Source organism: Corticium candelabrum, chromosome 3 (genome assembly GCF_963422355.1).
Source record: "Corticium candelabrum chromosome 3, ooCorCand1.1, whole genome shotgun sequence".
Classification (NCBI taxonomy): Eukaryota; Metazoa; Porifera; class Homoscleromorpha; order Homosclerophorida; family Plakinidae; genus Corticium; species Corticium candelabrum.
In genome coordinates, this window is record NC_085087.1 from 2077276 (window position 1) to 2098741 (window position 21466).

Here is a 21466-nt window from a genome sequence, read left to right on the forward strand (position 1 = left end):
ATTGTTGACTGCTCGTGTGATGGTGTGTTATACGTTGACCTTATGTGTTTTATCGTTGACCTCAGGTGTTATTTCGCTGATATACTCCTTCAAGGGACCAACGAGCGCACCTAACGGTCACGTGATATATAATTATTTTACTGCGATATTGCTGCAAAGGCTGGACCACGCGATTGAGGACAAAAATACTAGTCTTCGCCAGAGGAATAGAGGACGTTCCTCAAGGGGGCAGGTGTCCTAATTCCCTATCTAAATCCGCCACGAGTTTCTTCAGTAGTTGAGTTGATACAGGGGCGTAGCGTGACCTCTAGGATTGGGGGGGGGGCTAGACTTTGCGACGCAACGGGACACGCCCACTTCATCAGTCAAATCAGCCAACCACACACTTCTTGCCTTCGTAGTACGTACCTACATATGGGCAAAAAGCTGTCACATGCGTACTTGAAGACTGAGTGGTGCATACGTGGGAGCTTGGAGAATTGATCATTCTTGTGTGAGCAGAGTACGTTCTACTGGCAGCTAAATAGTTTGCAATTAACCAACGGTTCCAGGGTACTCTAGATAGCGTAGCATAGTTTAAATGCAACAGCTGTTCTAGACGTCACGGAGGTGCGATAAACTAATTTAACAGTAAACGCCTTCGTCCACTAGACCCAAACTCTGCAACAAGGTCTTCCACTCTACACTCCAATTTTCGACATTCTTCGCGCTCGACTGTCAGGAGTGCTAGACTAGTCAGACGTTCTTGTCCCATCGACGTTCTGAGCCACGTTTTCAAACGACGGAGAGTGGAAAATGATCGTTCACATTCCGATGAAGATGCAGGAATGACAAGAAGTGTCTTAAGAAGCTTACAAGTTTCTGGGTAGCAGTCCCTGTTAGTGCCTTTGTTGAAGAACGTCCGGACTTTTACAAGTTCGGGCAAGTCAGTTCCCTCTTCACTCTCTACAGTCCAGTCCGGTTCGCCTTGGTACGCTTGAATATTACCATAAAAAATTTCAAGTTCATGCTCAAGTCGGCCAGAATTGAAGTCGTTGCCATAAAATGTGCACACTGTCTGAAGACTCGACCGGTCTGGTCGGCTCTCTGTCAGTGAGTCTACTAGAAGTTTTTCGACTGCAGCCAGAACTTCATATTCATTCTCACGAAATCTCTCTTTCATTTCCATTCGCACGATATCTACGACCTCATTGTAAACCAGTTTATATTGCTCTTGACAAGACTGAGGGTAATATGGTGTACCACCACCATCCATGGCCAGTCGCTGTGCTACTTTACGTTTGCGCGGAAGTTGTGGAAGTTCCAAGCTTAGTTTTGACGCAATGTCTTCAGTATTTTTCCAGACGTCTTGAAAGTCTTCACGAAGTGCACCCACGGCTTTGATTGTGCTAGAAACTTTCGACTTGACTCCAGACAGCTCGACACGCCGACCTTGTAAGTAGCGTGAAAGAACAGCAGTTTTCCCAAGTACCTCTTCCAACACTGAAATATAGAAGAAGAAGTGGAAAGTCTGAACAGACTTCAGAAGACAGGATGCTTCTGGTCCTAATTCGGCATCTTCAGTTGAAATTGCTTCAAGAGTGTGAATGATCGCATCAAAACTGGACTTGATAGCATGTACAGCTTCATAGCGTGAAGACCATCTAGTTTCACAAAGTCTCTTGAGAGTGACAGAACTGCCTCCTAGCTTCTCCTGGATAGCCTGAAACCGCGAATGTCTCTTTGCCGATCCTTCCAGCAGTTTGTAGAGGCTGTTTACCACTCCAAGAACGTTTCTAATATCCTGGACCGCGGAACAAGCATTCGCTAGAGTAAGGTTCAGCACGTGAGCATGGCAGTGGATGTATAGAGCTCTCTTTTCCACTTCCTGAAAACGAGTACAGACACCTTTGTATCTCCCTCGCATATTGGACGCACCGTCATAGCACTGAGCTCTCATTTGACCTACAGGAATTCCTAACTCATTCAAAGCTTGATTTAGAAGATTGAACAGTGACTTTCCATCGGTACTTTCGGCTGGCCAAAAGCCCAAGAAGCGTTCCTTTACTGTCATTGATTCACTTACGTACCTAACACAAATGGACATCTGCTCTTGTCTCGATACGTCTGTGGTTTCGTCACAAATCAGTCCATACATACCGGACGTTCGGAGTTCGTGGACTATCGACTGCTGAATCTTGTGACCGCAAAGAGCTAGAATTTCATTTTGAATCTGTGGAGAGGTGTACGTAAACGTTCCTTGCAGGTGTTGCTCAAGCTCAGGATTATCTGATGCCCGCAGATGTAACAGTTCGAGAAAATTCCCTCTGTTCGTGCAATCTTCCGTTTCGTCATGTCCACGCAAAGCAATAGACTGTCGCCCAAGATAAAGGATAGTTTCAAACACTTTCCCGAGATTTCGTCTGTTCAAGGTTATTCTTAATTGGTGCGCAGTACTGACAGACTGGGCTACAGACGTGCCCGATTCGGCAACATGTCTTGCCTGATTCCACACAGCTGCCGCCAAGCAGTGCACATGCGAAGACTCGTGCTTTCTGTAGTCATCTAGTGCCGTTTTCCAGTTTCGAAAGCCTCTTTCAGTAAAGCATGCATCGTAGTGGCCATGCTTTCCGCTCTGCTCAGCTAGGCGACACGCAAAACAAAATGCAGAATCCACCTTCTCACTATACTCCAGCCAAGGGAACTGGGAATACCAAGTCTCCTGAAAACTTCTTCGCTGACGCAAAATTTGCCTCCTCGGAAAACTTCCACCAAACAAATCTTTGGATCGAGGTTGATGAGGGCCTACTAGAACGTTAGCGGCTTCTAGAACCAATCCACTGGAAGGCCCAGCAGCGGTAGAAACCTCGCTAGGTGTCACTTGTTCGGTGCCTTGACCATCAGTGAGGCTGACTTCTGAATCTAACTCGACTGTTCCTTGAACTTCTTCAGACTTTTGCGAGTTGTCAGAAACTTGACCGCGGGAGAAGAATCCTATCGTATGAAAAACAGCGTGAACTGCCACGCGTATAGAGATCTAGAATACAGTACGTAAACAGCCATGATCAATGAGCTTGTAGTTGACAAACAACCTCAAACTGCTAAGAAAGCGCCACGTGCGTGACTGCGTTTCTTTGGAAAAGGTTGCTCAACAACTGAAAGTCCACTGGGGTCTGGGTAATCGAGGCAGTCACCTCTACCTTCTGAATTAGCTGAAGATGTGAGTAGTGTACGTAACCTATAATAACTAGAACGTCTAACTGTACCTCACATTTGTTGTCAAAATCTGGCAGCATACCTGTCTGCAAAAGGTCACTGGCGCATAGCGGGTTTGTTTGTCACAGTCAATGATACATGACTGACAAGCTATTGTCAATATATTACCTGAAATAGACGCCTGCTTCTTGGAACTTCCTTTCCCTCCTGCACAACTTTTCAGAGTCGCCATTAGATGGGCACGTGACTCACACGTGAAGCCTTGGCAGCCCGACGTCTGATTTGGGCTCCCACAGTGTCAGAGACGGGTTCCAAAGCATACGTATGCGCATTGGAAGATCAAGCACACAAAAATTGATGGACACGCCTACAAACTTTGGGGGGGCTATAGCCCTGTCTAGCCCATGCCACGCTACGCCCCTGGTTGATAGTTAATTCAGCAGTTCTTATCCTGGCACTTCTCTCTGTATCCGGGACTTAGGCAGAGGAGAAAATGGCGGCCCCCACTGTACGATCGGGTGTGGTGTGGCTAGAGTGTTTTTAGCCAAACTCAAGTCTTGGAAAGTCTTCGTTACTATTAAGCGGGTCATTTAAGGTTTTTGGGGTTTTCAGATGGGGTATTACCAGTGCTGGTTGCCCGGTTAGAATCCCAGGTTATTACGTATGACCAACCAGTACGCAACTTCACTGTCCTCCACCCTAGGTTTTTACGTGACGTTTTGTGATTACTGTAACAACGATTATATTGGGCGCGATTGTTTAAATGGAGGCTATAGTGCGAGGGGGAGCAAAGCGACACACCCGGCCAGTTGGCAGTCCTAATCACCACCAAAACAGATTGGAACCGCTTCTGATAGATCGCTCCATCGCTTTTGTTTTATTGACCACTTTCATGAGATTGCTAGGTTGTTCTGGTGCATTCTGGTTTCCACGTGATGTGTTTGCGCCGCCATCTTGTTTACCAAAGTAGTTCATTTCCATCAGTGGCGGATCCAGGATTCTCACCAGGTACAGGCGCGGTCTGTCAGGTTCGGTAATGACGTCACCAGTTAGTCACGTGTCCATGTTCAACATTTTCGCAGCTGGCCCTCTAGGAATATCTTATAGTCATCAGTTCAAATGAGGTCGAGTTTGTGATATTTTCATATTATAACTATATTTCACTTTACTCAACACATGCAAAACAGGTTGATATATAACATCAGAAAACAGAGGAGTGTGGAAAAGTAACATCACTGATTCAGAACTGAAGAAGAAATCTGATGGACCGACAATACAACCATCACTGAAAACAATGTCACCGTCACTGTGATTGTGCTTCTTCTGTTGTAGCAGTTGGATCCAGGAACAGCAAGCGTCTCGGATATGCCTTCGCAAAAGAGTCTATCACACGCTCATGGTTGACAGACAAGTCCTTGTGGACAAACATGAGCACTAGCGCATTTAGCCTGTCTTGTGCCATCGTGCTCCGCAGGTCTGTTTTGATCAGCTTTAGTGCAGAGTTCGCTCTTTCAACTGTGGCTGTGGTGACGGGTATTATCAACAACAGGCGAAGAATGCAGACAATGTTGGGATATGCCACTTCATTCACAGCACCCAGCGTCTCTGTAACACCGGTTGGTAAGGTAGCAGCACCTGCATACTCCCACTTCCTCTTCCATCGGCGTATCTCGGCCTCGAAAGTTGAGTCATCAGGCAAATCTGGAGCATAAGCCTTCAGGATAGCTGCCTGGTGGTGAGGAGTGAGGCTCTGGCAGTGTTTTGGCAGGAGCAGCAGTCCTTGCACTGATGCATGGCTCATGTCAGTGAACCTACTGCCAAGTTCACTGATCATGCTGTCAATGAATGGAATGAAGACAGCTCTCCGCCAGTAGCTCTCTGGAGTTGATGCAGGATGATTGCTGCGTAGTGTCTGTCGTGCAGCTAAGCGAGGAACTTGTGGATGGTCTTGGTCTAAGACACGGGATGTAACTGCTGATGCAGAGGCGAAAATTGAAGAGAATTCTGTCTCACTGTTACTTCTGATCTCTTCTAACAGACCTAGAACTTGGTTGATTTCACCATATGCCTCCAGCACATCCAATTGCGATCCTTGCAGTAGAACACTCAGACACTTTGTGTAACCGAACAGATATGTGCAGCAGTGCAGAGCTACGATGAATGAATCTGACGTTATCGAGCGGAGGAGGCCATTTCCCTCAGTGACAGACTTCGCATCGTACTTAGAGGCAGCAGTTGGAGTGGCAATGATCTGGCCTGAAATAACTTGGAGGCAGTGGACTAAGGCAAAGTACATATCTCTGAAGTCTTTTAAGGCAGTATGCCGTTCTACCCAGCGAGTTTCACACAGTAGCTTTAGCTTCTGAGCTCTGATTGGCTTTTCACCGGCAGATGTCCGCTTGGTGTTTTCTTGTTCAACACTCTGCTCTAATGTACGTTGCCGTTTTGGGGAGTACTTGAAGAAGAGCCCAACAGCCTTCAAGTCGGAAAGCATGCAGTGAACTTCAGACACATTACAAGACTTTGTCAACGCCAAGTTCAGTTGGTGACTGCAGCAGTGATAGTACTGTGCCCGGGGTACATGGTCTCGAAAATTCTTCTGGCAACCGTTAAGGTGGCCAGACATAGCACCAGCACCATCATAGGCCTGGGCTCGACAACGTGTTTCATCAAGACCAAGCTTCTTCAAGGCATTCCGTATCTCAGCACAGATGCTACTACCTGTCCCAGAGCTGCAAGCAATGAACTTAATCAACTTCTCTTCTGCCTTGTTGTCCTTCATGTATCTAAGAGACACTGCCAACTGCTCCCACCCACTTACATCTCTTACTTCATCTGCCAGCACAGCAAAAAAGGGACTACTTTTTACGTTATCCACTATTTGCTGAATTATGTCATCTGCCATCAATTTCATGAGGTCATTCTGGGTAGTTTTCGACATGTAGGTGGCATTACGAGAACAACGCTCAAGGTGCTCCTTCAGGACAATATCGCCAGAATCGATAGCAAACTTCACAAACGCCATGAAGTTACCTTGAGGTGAATGATCATATGTAAGGTCATCACGGTGACCGCGCAGCGCTACACCTTCACGTGCAGCTAGTTCTAAACACCTCAGAACAGACAACAGTATACAACGATTGGCAGATACCCTTTCTGTAGCTGCTTGAGACTGCATCAGGTCTATCCTCTCAGAAGGGTGCTTGTCAGTACTAAGAAATGCCAGCAACTTGGCAGCAGCATTTCTGTGGTACTGGGTAGATTCATGCTCAGCAGCATCAGCAATAAGATTCTTCCAATCCCTGTGAAGACGGACAACAAAATTATCACCACGGCATGATCCCTCTCGATAAACGGTAGGAAATAATACGCAGGGCAAACAAAAGAGGCCTTCTTCCTTGCGTTTGCCATAGTATCCTAGCCAATCAAATTGGTCAAACCACTTTTTCTGGACAAATCTCTCTGAGTAGCCACTCTTCCTGCGCTTATCAACATACTTCCTAAAAGGCAATATTGTCTGCTCGCTTGGTTTTCTCCTAGCAATCACTTTCACCTTGTCCTCATCACTGAGTGCTTTCCCTTCCATGGCTGTAGCTACAGCCTCCAAGAATGATCCATGGTCACTATCACTAACAACCTCTGCAGTTGTCGCAACCACGTCCTGACTACCACCTCCAGACTTCATATTACCAACTCCGTCACTTACTGTCTGCACACTGTCATCGTCCTCACCAGCAGCAACCCCACTTTGACTGTCGTCCGAGATACAGTTAACACTTGTACTAGTGGCCGCATCTCTACACTCCTGGGATACTCTCTTCGCTGGCTGAAACATTTCTGCCAAGCTCCTCTGATCAGCAGCCCTCTGCTTAGGAGGACGCTTATGACCGTACATCTTTCAATGACTTCTCTCCGCCAACAACGAAAACTAGATAGTCGCCCCTCCTGTGGAAAGTTCTCGCAACTTCCGTAGAACTAGTCTCACGTAGCCAGACCTTACCCGCTAAAGCAAAGCGAAGCGAGTACTGTAGGGTCTGGCTACGCGAGGCTACCGAAGAACACTAGTAGTCCAAGACAAGCTCGTGTGCTTTGTGCCAAACTGGCGCGCTAAAGTTCCAGAGCTCGAGTTCATGCATGAAACACACGTGCACGTTAGCCCAAACGATACGTGGGAGTCGATGAAACGCGCACTACCAGTAGTCGACGACGTGTGAGGTACAGGCGCGCGCCTCTCGCGCCTATCCCTGGATCCGCCACTGTCCATCTAGGTACTGTGCTCGGTGTTTAAACTGAGAGCATCGCTTTTGGTCAACGCAACAGCGTAAGGATGTTCTACGTTAAATTATGTTGACACAGGTGTGTCAGCGCACTAGGACTTCAGTGATATATCACGATACACGGCATTTTCGTTCGGTTCAACGCAATGCCATATATGTTGCGTTGAAAATTTGCCTTCTCGTCTAAATATAATATGTATTGGAAGTAATCTATGAAAAGATTGTTTGTTGCCAAGGTGCGATTTGGTCATGTCCTTTTGGTAAGATGATACATAATCATTGAATATAAGCCAGTGGCCAGATGAGTGCAATCTTTTCTATTCAGTACCATATACTGTCAGTTTAGGAGCAAAGCTCTAAACAAGTGCATTGAACGATTCATTTGATTTTGTAGGAAACCATCTTTCCATGTTCCTAAGAGAGTGGGTGCTGCTAATTGGTCAAATACAGGTTTTTACTCAATTTAAATTGAAAAATGTGAGGCCATCTGTGGTCGACGTACTGCTTTTTGTCAGATTCAGGAACTTGTTGTTTTTGCCAACGACACCAGTATGTAAACCAGCAGGACAGAACTTGTGTCTGTCTTCCATTGTCTGTTGGCAATGTTGGTGGCTATGTTCTTCACGAGGCTCAGGCTTTTGTCGAGTGATAGAGAATCGCCATTGTAGCTCGACTCATCCTTGATACGTCTTGCAGATGGTTACAGATGGCATAACCATAGAACCTTTGAAGCCAGTCAATAAAGCCTTTCTTTGCTACCTGAAGACTTTCTATTGGAAAGAGTTCAAGCCTTCTTTCCACTCTCGAAGGTGTGTCCCACAACGTTCTGAGTTATACAAACCGGCCCTAATAACTTGCCGGAGAGTGTGTCCATACTGCGGAGTCGAGTTGATTTGGCGCGACTCACTGACTGAATCGTGAATTGAGGTGCCTTTTTAAGGATAATATCTGCTCGAGCTCTCACATTTTCTACACATAAATAATTTAGAATGTAAATAGGCCCGTCGTCAACGTTGTGCTGCATTTTTCGGGTTACAGTTTTTGATTGTGGCCTTTGCAATCCAATTTTTCAATCTGGATGCCTGGATATGGATTACTGTCTTTCACCATTTTTGTACCCGTACTGTCTCCATCTCCAATGAACTTGGTGTACCTGTTAGTTATACTGTAAGTATTGAGGCAACCCGGTGAAACGGTTGTACTGCCAATAGTATTGAAATTTCTCAGCAAATTTCAACTCTGCTGTTATGAGACAATCTCAAGCTGGTCTTTCTCTTTATCATACACACATGCCATGACAACATTCCTACTCTAGTTTTATTATGAGGCAATCTCAAGCTGATGTTTCTCTTTATCATTCACACATGCCATACAACACGCCAACACGGAATGTTGTGGTTTACATATGGTTTCTAGGTTGCGTTTATTGTTCCGAGAAGTGTCCTGACGATTTAACCTGGTTTGTTTTTCGTTTTTGGGTTTATACGACGTAAGTTTAGCACACTTGGCTACGACGAGGTTTACCGATACGTTATGAAGTTTTTTGAGGGACTAATTAAGCGCCAGATTTGGCATTAGGGAGTCGGCCTAACCGGTATTTTGTGGGAAAACAGGTTGGGTTGTCAGAAATACGCAGGTAAACAGCGTGACGTTGAGTTAGCTGCCGATAGTAGTTAATGTTTATCTAATTCTGCTCGTTGTGATATTGTGACAGTTATATAGGGGAATGTAGTTTTACCGGCGAGTTGTTTTGACAGAGCAGTGATTGTAGTTAACAAGTAGTTGTGTTTCTATATTAAACTGTTGTCTGTGTATATGTAAAGCAGCTACAGCTGGCAGGTCAGGAATTAGCCTGTTTGTGAACCACTCAATGAAATGCTTGGTGTTCATCTCGTTATGTTAGTCTCCTGTGCCTTTCTTTCCTGTGAATACCTGGTCAACGTTGGGGATCTATCCATCTTTTAGCCAGCGTGAAGAATGTTCAGTCTGCTTCCCAGTCCTGAAGGAATTAGCAGTCCAAGTCTACCGTCATTATCAATCCAGTCTCGTTCTGTTGTGTGATGGGCATATAGTCAGGTTTCGTCCAAGTAGATGATGGGCCATCCTTGCTCACGAGAGATTTTGAAGTTTCTCATGTATTCAATGCGAGCTGCAACAATCCTGTGCCGTTTATGCAAGTCTTCTTTTTTGTTTCTTATTTATAATTGAAGCCTATCTTCTTTACGGTGGTGTAGAGGGCGTATCTCTCAAACAGATACTCGTCTTCTCGCAAGGCAAGCAGTAGTTTATTGATTGGGAAGTTCTTCGCTAGTGTACAAGTGATGGATACGACGACGGATGACTTTCATTAGGAAACTGTATCTGTGTATTATTGAACCGGGCCTGTACCATGTGTTTGACCTTTCTTAGCTGGATTGTGTTACATGCTGCTTGTGTCCGACTTCCTTTTCAACTCGATACGGATGATGCATGTCTCTGCACTGCTGCTGCTGTTTGTTCTCTTTGTGAAATGTTCTAACATGGGAGGTCCTCCAGCAGTCTTCTGTCTTTCAAAGTTGAACCATTGGTTGAACTTTTGAAGCTCAGTCCACAGCTAATCGTTGCTACACCAGAACCGTTTATTCCATTAGCAGTAATTAGCTACGCACTCCTATAATTCGTTATCGTTATCCGCATTTCCCACGTATTCTTTTATTCTTTTATTTGGGAATGGACTTTAGTGGTGCCTTCGGTATAATACCATACACGACTGCCTTCAAAATACAGTATCTGATTGTCGTATTCAAACAGCTGATTCTGACACTCGATTTGACCCACGGCCATTGGAATTGCTTTGTGTTGGGGGTGAGGCCATTAGGGCAAGGAAGACGCCATCTGGTTGGTGGACAAGGTGAATATATTGAAAGTAGCTAGGAGGAGAATTTGGTTGAGGAAATAATTAAAGATCTGGAATGTAATACATAGGAGGATAGGGCATAGAATTAGGCATTGGTGGATATTAAAAAGGATTTGAGTTGTGATTAAATCCGAATGACGAGTCCCGAGTGGAGATGGTCTAAGTTGTTGATTTGTGGAGTATTGTTGTCTATAAGGTTGATTCTCGATTGGATTTAGATTGACTTTGATGACATTGTTCTTTATAACATTACTAACCTCTACTAGAATTTTCTAAATGAAATTGATTGCTGTCGTGCGTGCTATTTGTCTCCAATAACAAGGAACTTACTATAAAGTCGAGTAGGAAGACGATGCTGACGTGTTGACTCAACTACTTGGTCACTTGAAATAGTCAGACTCTCAAGTGTGTTTCCCATTTGCGATCTCATTCTTTAGCCACTTCCAAATGGAAACGCGAAATTCTAACATGCTTAAAAAGAGAGGATGTAGCGAGTTTTCAACGATGCCGCATTTTGCTGACGTACAAGCGAAGACGATCTAGGTGTTATCATAATAGGTGGCGCAATAGTCATTTATGGCTTTCACTCTTCAGACATGTTTTGGTAACAAGAACTATAGAAGTACTCCGAGTTGTAGCGCAATCTCTTTCTCCTTTTCTCTTGCTGCCGTCATCCGTCATCTGGATTCTTCCGTGACACTTCCTGCAAACGAGATGCTCGGACAAGAAGTCTGCAAGAAGTGCCACGTCGATGAGCCGGTAACCTTCGACGACCGATGGCGCCTTTGGTTGAACGTCATACGTCGCGCCAGCTAGTTTCTCCGTAGATTGCGATGGAGCGACCTCTTCAGCCTTCTGCTTCTTCCGCAAGGTGAACTGGTTGCTATAGAACTTCCATTTTCGACAGTAAGCCATCGATAATGAAAAAAGAAGCGAATAGAAGAGCGATAACCGAACGAGTGGAAATGGCGATAACACGGGTCTAAAGAGTGCTCAATTTTATGCAATCATATGTACCCGGATAACACAGGCGCGGAGCGTGGTTTTTATTTACAGATGTCACGTGACTTTCGAAGCACCTCCTTTGGTAAGTACTCACTTTAGAAAATTATTTTGAAGGGTTTTCCAATGAGGAACAGCGCTGATACTTTGCACCAACCTAGATAAGTCGTAGTAGTTTGCACATCAAATAAGTTCTAAAGTACGTTTTTTTAGTCTAGACTACTGTCTATTTCCTATAAGTGTGAACTTTGAAAATCATCAATATCTCCGCTGTTTTTTGGACTTCCGCGATGATCTCGGTATCGTTAGAAACCACTAGGTCTGGCATTTCTGTTTATCAAATAATCTAAGCCTTTCCTATAAACGAAACGGAAGGATAATTATTTTGCATATCAAAGACAAACGGGTGGAGCAAAGTTATTATCTAATTATCTTGTAAGACCAAGGGATCAGCAACTGGAACCATTTAAGATAATTGGTGTAACATGGTCCAACTGGAGCAGCTCCTAGTGCTCCAATGAGCACACCTGGTGGGTCCTCTACTTCATTACTCACGTCCGAGTTCACACTTACGGGGAATAGACAGTAGTACCGTATCGCCTTAGAGAAGGTGCATGAAATAGTTTGATTCTAAAGGTCACATTTTGGGAATTCGTCTGCAAGACGTCAATCAAAGTCTTTAGTAACCACGTGACGAACGATTATCGCATATGTACTACCCGGATGTATTCCTGTCACGGCATGTTCGTTTGCATTAACTGGAGTCGACAGGATTAGAACTAAGTTTAAAGCAAAGTCAACTGTGTCTTGACCTGTTCATTCTTTGATAATGAAAAGACAATGTCTTTGCACTTCTCTGTCGGTAGTCTTGCGTCTCGTTCATAAAGCAAATTGAACGTGGTGAACCCGTGGACGATTGCGGGGGTAAGGGAAAAGGAGGAAGGTCAAATACCTGTCTCACCGATTCTCGTGAACCGCCGTGTACTTGCAATGATGTCGGTCAAGGTCTTGTTTATTTTCTGTCTTGGTGGATTTCAGACGTGCGTGCTCTTTGTCTCCAATAGCAATGAACTTACTGTAAAGTCGAGTAGGAAGACGATACTGACGTTTGGACACAGCTACTTTGTCACTCTAATTAGTCGGACCGTCAAGTGTATCTCCGTTGTGGGTTATTTTTTGCCAGTTTGAAATGGAAACGCGACAATCTAACATGCTCAACAAGAGAATGGATGGTTCAGCGGGTTTGCAATGATGGCACGGTTTGATGATGTGCAGCCGATGACGATTATGGTATTATTATAGGTTACGTAATATCTACTGTACGGGTTAACAAGAACTATTAATTAAGATACACCCCGTTACTCCATCTTGAATACATGAGATGCTCTAGGAGCTGAAGGACCGTTGTCCATCTACGGATAGTAACGGTGATCTGCAAGGACATATGTAGGGTTGTTACTGTTCACATATGGGTAGTTAGAAAATTGACCAATAGCAGTGCGTAATATCAAACGCTCCCCAAGCGCGCGCATTCAAAATGTAGTCCTAAGTAACTCAACGCGCTACGCACTTCAAATTTGCACAAGACATAGAAATTAGCGATACAAAAAAGACCTGTGAGTTCGATTTTTGATTGCTTCGTTCTGCGATTTTAGAATAATATTTTTCGCATGTTTTCCGCCTCTAACGTACAACGAAACGGAATCAAAAGCAGCAATCAAAAATCCAGCCCGCATACGTTGTGCACTGCCATGCCGGGGATCTGCTTGCAACGTTTCATAGTCCACAACGGAGCCGTTTCTTAGTTTTAGGCTTTCAAATCTGTCAGACGCCTACTTTAGGAAGTCCCACTTTGGCACACCTTCCAAACCGCTTCCTGCTATTGCGTAAATTCGACTTTGTATATTCTTCCTCTTTCGAGCACAGTTGCTTGATCCACTCTCCTCCTCAATCATCCCAAAACCGCCTGCCTCGTAACTCCTCGTCTCTTTCTGCCACAACGCATCCTCCCTACGCTTCATCCCTCTCAGCACCTGTCCTCTCCTCTTGTACTCCACACTTCGCTGTTTGAGCAACTGGTTCTCCTCCTTAACATCCAGTTTCTCAAGAAAGCGTTCAGAAATAGCAGTGTCTAAAATTCCCAAAGACTGCAGCACAGTAGCCAATCCAATACTGCCAACATTTCGTTGGATAACGGCCAAAGATGTGCTAAACCGAATTATTTCAAGGGAGGCAAATACCCCCTTTGGGCAACGCCTCCAAATAAGGGAATGAAGAGCGTCATTAGAATTTTGTGTGTCTCCGCGTTGCAACCTCTCGAGCAGGTCTTCATCGCTCAGCCTCTCAAAAACTGGCTCCATGAGGTCTAGGACTTCTGGCTGTATCTTCTTTGGGGCATAGCTGGGATCGCCACGGTTATACTTGCACCACGAGCTCTCACTAGGTGGACAGTAGGAGTGGTCGTTGCCATGGTGACAGTATATGGCTGTGATGGCAGTGATCATCCCGGGTTTGTCACCAATGTGGCTTCGAATGGCTATGCCATAGTAATTCTGCAGCCTGTTGACGAGGTCTGCAGTCAACCGGTTTGCGCCCGTCAACCCCTTCCTCATGAACTCCCCAGATGGAGTTGGAATCTCGACATCCTTGTGTTCTGCCAGGTCGTGAGAACTTGCCTAATGCCACAAATAAGTTAATCATTGGATTCTCATATTCACCTGCACCGACTTTCAGTGCTCGCTCCGACACACTGTAAGTAGTCAGTTTAATCTATCCGTGGAATGCTTGGAATTCCGAATGACAATAGGTGGCAGACCTAACTGAGCTTTGCAATGCGTGCTTCTGCAATTAACAGAAATTAGTGACACACCTTTGTTTCCAAACAGAGTCATATGAAGTCATTAAGAGTAAACGTTATGCAATGGTCACACAGTCAAGTGCAATTTCCAATGGAGTAGTATCCTTTAGCTTGTGCTCCTCTCTAAACACATCTAGAACATAGCACAGGGTGTCCACTTTTTCACGCAAGTGTGAGCTGCTCTCATCATTTTCTTTGCCTTAACTTCGCCCTAGGTACATTTCGTCCACTTGAGCAAAGAACTGATCCAGTTATCTGCCTTCATGAAGGCGATAGCGCGAAGATCTGTATAGACACATTCAACATTCGCGCTAAAATTACCCGTAAGTCCGGGACAGTTCCTGTGGCACATGTTTGTTGTCCAAGTCACGCACTACCTAGCAGACGTTTTCGGTGGATTTTGAACCTCCTCAACGGCAGTTAGCGTCCATGCGAAGCCAAAACGTAAGGCGCTTTCCAAAAAAAAGTTGATAAACTAACGGACAAAACGGCTGACTCTGGTTTTCTTTCAGCAAGTTCCGAGTGCATCAAACGTAAAATCGAACCTCTGAAATGAATTTTTACGGCGCATTGAGACGAGAACTGGAGTAGAACAAGAGCGTGTGTACGAGTATGGCCGCGTTTGGGGACCTCCGTGGCACAAGAACTATTTTTGGTGACGAATCCTCTACTGCAACAGGCGAGAACTTTGGTTCACTACAAAGCCGCAACTCTCAACTGTATTTGAATATTTTCTATAGACAGCGTCCAGCAGACGATTTTATCAAGATTTTAGAGTAGTCTACACCAGTATCTAAATATAGTACCAGTTCACTGTCATCTAAGTATCACACACTATTCTATCATCTAAAATTCATGCAGGTACACCTAAAATTGTCCAGCACCGTATGTTAGTTCCTCCTTTGTTGCCTCCTTATGCTGAATCCGCTTCCTTGCTAACCCTAAGGTGTAGGTTTTGACTTCCATGGAACCTGGCATGTTGAGAACGCCACAGAACTGCTCTAGGGGTTGGAGTCCTTTGCCAATCAACCTCATTGCAAGGACCATCCTTCTGTTGATGTCCATAGCCCCTCCGCTGACCTTCTTGCTCGTGTACGTGTTCTCCTCGTGAGCGCATTCTTGGCATGTGACGACAAGCATGGATGACAAGCCTTTTATCTGGCCGCCGTCTTCTGTCATCTCGATTCTTCCGTGACACTTCCTGCAAACAAGATGCTCGGACAAGAAGTCTGCAAGAAGTGCCACGTCGATGAGTCGGTAACCTTCGACGCCCGATGACACCTCTGGTTGGACGTCATACGTCGTGCCAGCTAGTTTCTGCTTCGATCACGATGGAGCGACCTCTTCAGCCTTCTGCTTCGATCGCGATGGAGCGACCTCTTCAGCCTTCTGCTTCTTCGGCAAAGTGAACTGGTTTGCCGTAGAACTTTCGTTTGCGACGGTAAGCCATCAATGATGAAAAAAAAAGAAGCGAATACGAGAGCGATAAACGAACGAGTGGAAATGCCGATAACACGGGTCTAAAGATTGCGCAATGTTATGCAATCATAAGTACCCGGATAACACAGGGGCGGAGAGTGTTTTTTTTTATTTCTCGCTTCTAACAGCTCAGAATTTTGAAATTGCAGTTGTCACGTGACTTTCGAGGCACCTCCCATTGGTAAGTACTCGCTCTAGAAAATTATTTTGAAGAGTTTCCCAATGAGGAACAGCGCTGATATTTTGCATCAACCTAGATAAGTCGTAGTAGTTTGCATATTAAATAAATTCTAAAAAACGTTTTTTTAGTCTAGATTAGTACGGTATTGCCTGCATTCTAGACTTTATATCGTCTAGCATGCTATTGCACGTCACGTTGATCAGGTCTTTGTCAACTCCGTAGACTGCGAGACCGATAGCTGGCGTAAATGGGTCCGTCATCAGTCTGCATTCTCCCGTCGTTCTCTCAGTGACAATCTGTCTTCCACAATACGCGTTGCCTCGCCTTTCACGAACACCTAGACTTCAGTGTTGATCGTGTATGAATATAATAGACTGTGTCTATTTCATTGATTTTATTTATCCAAGAATCATCTCCTATAGCGAACAGTATCTCGCGGCGCTCTTTGTGGGCTTTATGTAGACGACCCTTTATAGAATTTTTTGACTCATTGCAGAAATCTTTTTGTAGCCTAAGGTGTAATTCCTTGTAAACCACTTCTCCAGACGAATATTTAGTCTTAACGTCGTAGTGTTGATTCGAATATGAATGAATACGTTTCTCTAAATTACGACAAGTTTCATACTGCATTTACGTATTTCCTAAGAAAGTTACTTGACTTACAAAAATTGTCTGGTACGAAATCAAAACCGTAGATTACTGGCTAAATTTTCGTAGATCTTACTTAGTATATATGCAAACATGTATTATCTTAGTCTCCAATAGCAAGGACCTTCCGTAAATTCGAGTAGTTCCCAATAGTGCTGTCACGTGATTTTCTTTTACGTTCTCTTTAGGCACTTATTTAATGACAACTCAAAACTCAACGCTCCTTTTTCTCTAATTTTACCTCGTCGTGGTGTTTGGATACCTGTTCTGCGCTTTGTACTGCTTTTTGATAAGCATGGTTTACAATAGTGTGCTGATGCGGCAACCAGAGAGACGCCGAGCGTATTATGTGATACCAGGGGTGATGCTATGCCATTCAAATGTGAGTGGTGTGCCACTGTAGTATTAAAACACGAAGTAAGATTGTCCGTGTACTGTAATTGACCGGGAAATTACAGCAACTGTACCAGTCACGTTGGCCAGCGCAAGAAGATGCTGTTACCATCGGTCACCACGAGGTGTGCCTGAATTTTGACCGACACTCCACAGGAAAGGGAATCCTACACTCTTGCCCTGACCTAACCGGTTCAGGAGGAAGGGATTATCTATAAACTACACTCCTGCCCCGACACTAACCGGTTCAGGAGGACGGGAAGGGATTATCTATAAACTACACTTCTTCCCGGGCACTAACCGGATCGGGAGGAAGGGAAGGGACTGTTGTCTATAAAATACACTCCTGCCCCGACACTAACCTGTTCAGGAGGAAGGGAAGGGATTACAACAAGACCCATCCACAGGAAGGGAAAGGGAAACCTAAACCAGATTACATAACATGTACATACATGCAGAACACCGTCTATATATCATCTACACCTAAAACACCAATTTTTGTTGTTTCCCCAATTAAACATATGCAACATTTACATCCCACATGGCATCAAAATAGTGAAAAATATATGCAAGACAACGACTTCTATACGCCGTAGATGTGCCATATGGGAGGGAGAGAATGCAGACCTACCCAATGAACCAATTGGAGGCCTTGGTCTGCGCATTCATTTCCCAGAACTTATCCTGTGCTGCTTTAGAGTTGTGGTAGGTGTAGAAACAGTTCTTGGACTTTGTGGCAGCAGAAGGCCAGCTTGCATGCCTCACAATTAGATGAAAGCTTTTCTACACACACACACCGAGGCCTGCTCCTGTTCTGTGTAAATATATGTTGTGGCTATTGGTGTTGCAGTCGCAGCCGATGCGCTGTGGTACACCAGGTCGCTGTGGTGGTACTACTGTTTGTGTTGGCGCATCTCCACTGATGTTGGCTTAATGACTGCTTGTGGTGGCGGTGTTGTTGCCATCGCAGCTATTTGTGGTGGTGGTTTAGGCGGCATCAGAACTTTGTGGTGGTGGTTTAGGCGGCATCACTATTTGTGGTGTTAGTGGAGGTGGCATCACAACTATTTTATGGTGGTAGTGGAAGCGGCATCACAGCTATTTGTGGTGGTGGTTTAGGCGGCATCATCACAATTTGTGGTGTTGGGGGAGGCGGCATCACAACTATTTCTGGTGGTCGAAGTGGTGACATCACAACTTTGTGGTGGTGGAAGTGTGGCATCACAACTATTTGTGGTGGTGGTTTAGGCGGCACCACCACTTTGTGGTGTTGGGGGAGGCGGCATCACAACTTTGTAGTGGTGGAATTGGTGGCATCACAACTATTTGTGGTGGTGGAGGTTGTGGCATCACCACTATTTGTGGTGGTGATGGTGGCCTCACAACTGCTGGTACCATCTGCTGTTGAACCACAAATAGTTGATTCATCTCCAATGGCCTCTCAGTAGATAGTGACTGAGCAACAGTTGTAACAATAGGAACAGGAACAGGTGCAGTCACTCAGTCACAGGTTCAGCGGCAGTAGCAGTAGTAGGATCAGGTTCAGGATCAGGAAGAGGACGCGATGGCCCAAACGAATTTCACTAAATGACACTGCTAGTTCCTTTGTGACAGCAATGTGAAATTGGAAATGGGCCATCTTCGTATCTGGATATAGATTTTTATATAACACAAGACTATTGACTACGGCAGTGTCCAGGAAGTTGTGCAGAAGAACGTTTGGTCAACGAAGGCACTTCCTGAGCACACCATAGGCCTTTCTGAGATGGTCGAATGTATCCACGCCCCCATCCAGTTGTTATAAAAAGGTACAACTGGAGGGCACGATACGAGTTGATTCGTCTTCTCTACGACTCATTTACATTGTGATCCATCAGCTCCTGCATGCATTGATGACAAAAAGACGGCCTGGCTGTTCTCAGTCCACTCGTGGTAGGTTAGGCGCCCATCTCTAACCCATCGGAAGTCTCATAACTCTTGACAACACAGTTGCTCAGCTGCTTGGGGAAGCCATTCCGGTTTCTACGTAGTGTGCCACAGGTCAAAGTCTTCTTTTCCAGGAGCTTCTCTAAAAGGACACGTGATGTATAGTAATTACAACACAAAGCTGATAACCTGCACCCAACTTTAATCCCGATCCTGGATCAATCAACTGTAACACGGCATCCGTAGTAAGGCCATGTTCTGGTTTGTCGCCTGTGGACCCATAGTAGACATTAAAGTCTACATTAAAGTCTACAAGGTAGCAAGTTGGTGTATCAGCTAGGGCCCCAGCTTAAAGCCATAAGCGTTAGACTTACATGGCATGTACTGCTTCATAGAATGTCTACCCTTAAACCGAAGCATGCGCTCGTCAATGCTAATGTACTTAGTAGGATAAAATAAGCTACTGCGCCTGTCCTTAAAATGATCAACCAGTAGTCTGATTTTCAGGATCAGTCATATCCGCCTTCTCCTTTGATGTTCTTTTTCTCGTCGCTGTTCGAAGAGAACTTGCCACATCTGTTGAGAGCGGCAAAGCGATCCCTACTGAGGCCGAGATTCGCCGGTTGAAATATTTGCAATTGAATTCACGGCCCCAGTAATCAGACATCTTTGGTTTACGATCGGTGCCCATCCTCAACAGGTAAGCAAAGAATCTGTACAACTCCGCACAGGAACTGAGCGGAGTCCACAGAAACTTTGATAGTTCTTTGTCTTTGCTGACCTGAAATGTAAATATATTGAAATGTCACCTGCATCATACTTAGGAGTTAGATTGTTTCAAATTCTCTGCAATCTGCGAATTCCTTTTTCGAAACACTGTTTTAAGGAGCCGAAGTAATTTTAATGCCAAACGTTTCCAGAGTTACTGTACCTTTGAAACCACTACCCATGCCGATCCTGTTGTAACGGTGGACGATTGAACACCACCTGGTTTACTACGTCAAAGAAGACGTAGACGTCAAGAGCGGCTACTTTTTTTGGAAACACGTTATTACAGAAGTCGAGTCAGTCTTAGAAGAACGAAATTTATCACAAGTAGCAATATCTGTACAGGTGGGTCGCAGCATGCACGGGCAGAAGTTCTGTAAGAGTCATGATTGTCAAGTAGCTTGGTCAAGCTTATTTGCGCTGCAGTCTAGCTGTTAGCGAACCATCTGTACTCGTTGCTTTTATATAGAGTACTGTGGTAGGTTCTGCTCTTTCTACGAGTTCTGGTCTTTTATTAGGAGCGCTTCGATCTTAGGAGGACTATCTCCATCCCTCACGCAGTTATTGGGGCCAGGAAGAGAGGGCAGGGCTATTTACAGAGAGATTCACCTGCACGCGTTGTTCTTTTCTTGATCAGCTCTCTATTGCTAATGGTTTTTGTTCACACATTAATTAATTAAGGTGGACGCTTTGGCGGTATCTCACATCAAACTTAACAGCTGAGCAAATATGACAAGGCCATAAAAGATGGACGAAACTGGTTTCTAGACAACGTGCACTATACTATACGCGTGGTTGTCGTTTCACCGCTTCTGTCGACGTAGAATTGTAGTAGTGACTTGGTAAGAGGTGAACGTATGTATGCACATCCCTTTCTCTCATCACAGTACGAAGAAGTCTGCTGAGGACCCAGAAATGTGCCGCAAAACGGACAGTCGGTGGTTGCCATCAGCGCTTCAGTGAGTATAGGGATGCATGTAGTGCAACAACGTTTCGAAGTCTGCGTTTATGACCATTCAATCCCTCATGTTTGTAATACTAGTAATGTAGCACATTCTTGCTGAAGGATACTCTACTGTAGAGATCGTAGCCTTGTGCCCAGTCCTTCTCGCTCCCAAATACGTTCGCTAGCTGTCACGTGTGCATAGGTCTACTCTCACGTGCAGTCTTTCGATGGTTTGACTGTATGGCACCCAGCTGGGTTTTATGTCGTTAATTCTCCGTCTAGTTTGTGCCAGACATTGTTTTATTAGCTGGTGAACGGATGCAGCTTACTGGCTTAAATTGACGCCCTTCTTTGTGTGCTGACGGTGTTTCCCGCATGGCATCCAAGTAGACCTTTATCGCGTCTAGGTCAAACTGCGTTACAGCACACATTCGTCGCGCATGTGCTGTAGACTAATGACTGTCTGTTGTATGGTAGTCTCTTTGTAAGTGATAGCTTACGTAGTCTGATATAGATTATTGTGGTTTTCCAGACTGTTGTGTTCGCTTGGCAATAGGTTTTCCGAGTGTGTATTACACCTTAGGAACAGTCCAGGTTTCCTTCTTGAAATCAACTTCGACTCGTCCTGAAATTAATTTGACAGAGCCACGGTAGTGAAGACAGCTTAATGATACAATATATGCACTTCTTTGTCAGCAGGCAGACATGCCAGCTTGCGTGCAAATTCGTTTTAGTATTTTGCGCGCATGTTTCATGCATTCCTGTTATTATGTTTAAATATTTCGTACTTCTGTCGACTTCATCATCTGCAAATTTTACAGAAGGTTGTCGACCAGCGCAATCCTTTCATCTAGACTGGAAGCGAGCTTGTACTAGGTCCGTCATCTTGCTCAACAGT

The 21466-nt window shown here is 44.9% G+C and overlaps 4 protein-coding genes across 5 annotated transcripts; 1 reads left to right on the plus strand and 3 right to left on the minus strand.

Moving 5' to 3' along the window:
* Positions 1-324: 324 nt before the first annotated feature.
* On the minus strand, positions 325-3570 carry LOC134177527 (zinc finger MYM-type protein 1-like). 2 transcript variants are annotated; one of them, XM_062644312.1, is made up of 2 exons: positions 3364-3570; positions 325-2973 (listed from the first exon to the last, which is right to left on the minus strand). In XM_062644312.1, the coding sequence occupies exons 1-2, from the start codon at positions 3425-3427 to the stop codon at positions 620-622; spliced, it is 2418 nt and encodes an 805-aa protein (XP_062500296.1). In that variant the 5' UTR covers positions 3428-3570; the 3' UTR covers positions 325-619. The 2 variants fall into 2 exon arrangements, 1 of the variants encoding a protein (XP_062500296.1); XR_009969537.1 differs by having other exon boundaries at positions 2859-2973; positions 3072-3570.
* Positions 3571-4193: 623 nt separating this feature from the next.
* Positions 4194-7090, minus strand: LOC134177087 (52 kDa repressor of the inhibitor of the protein kinase-like). Its single transcript, XM_062643798.1, has one exon. It carries the CDS (start codon positions 7088-7090, stop codon positions 4499-4501), a length of 2592 nt encoding a protein of 863 aa, XP_062499782.1. The 3' UTR covers positions 4194-4498.
* Positions 7091-13133: 6043 nt separating this feature from the next.
* LOC134177526 (uncharacterized) lies at positions 13134-14432 on the minus strand. Its single transcript, XM_062644311.1, has one exon. It carries the CDS (start codon positions 13980-13982, stop codon positions 13203-13205), a length of 780 nt encoding a protein of 259 aa, XP_062500295.1. The 5' UTR covers positions 13983-14432; the 3' UTR covers positions 13134-13202.
* Positions 14433-17861: 3429 nt separating this feature from the next.
* On the plus strand, positions 17862-18336 carry LOC134177091 (loricrin-like). The gene is made up of 3 exons (XM_062643803.1): positions 17862-17913; positions 17976-18132; positions 18177-18336. The coding sequence occupies exons 1-3, from the start codon at positions 17862-17864 to the stop codon at positions 18334-18336; spliced, it is 369 nt and encodes a 122-aa protein (XP_062499787.1).
* Positions 18337-21466: the final 3130 nt, after the last annotated feature.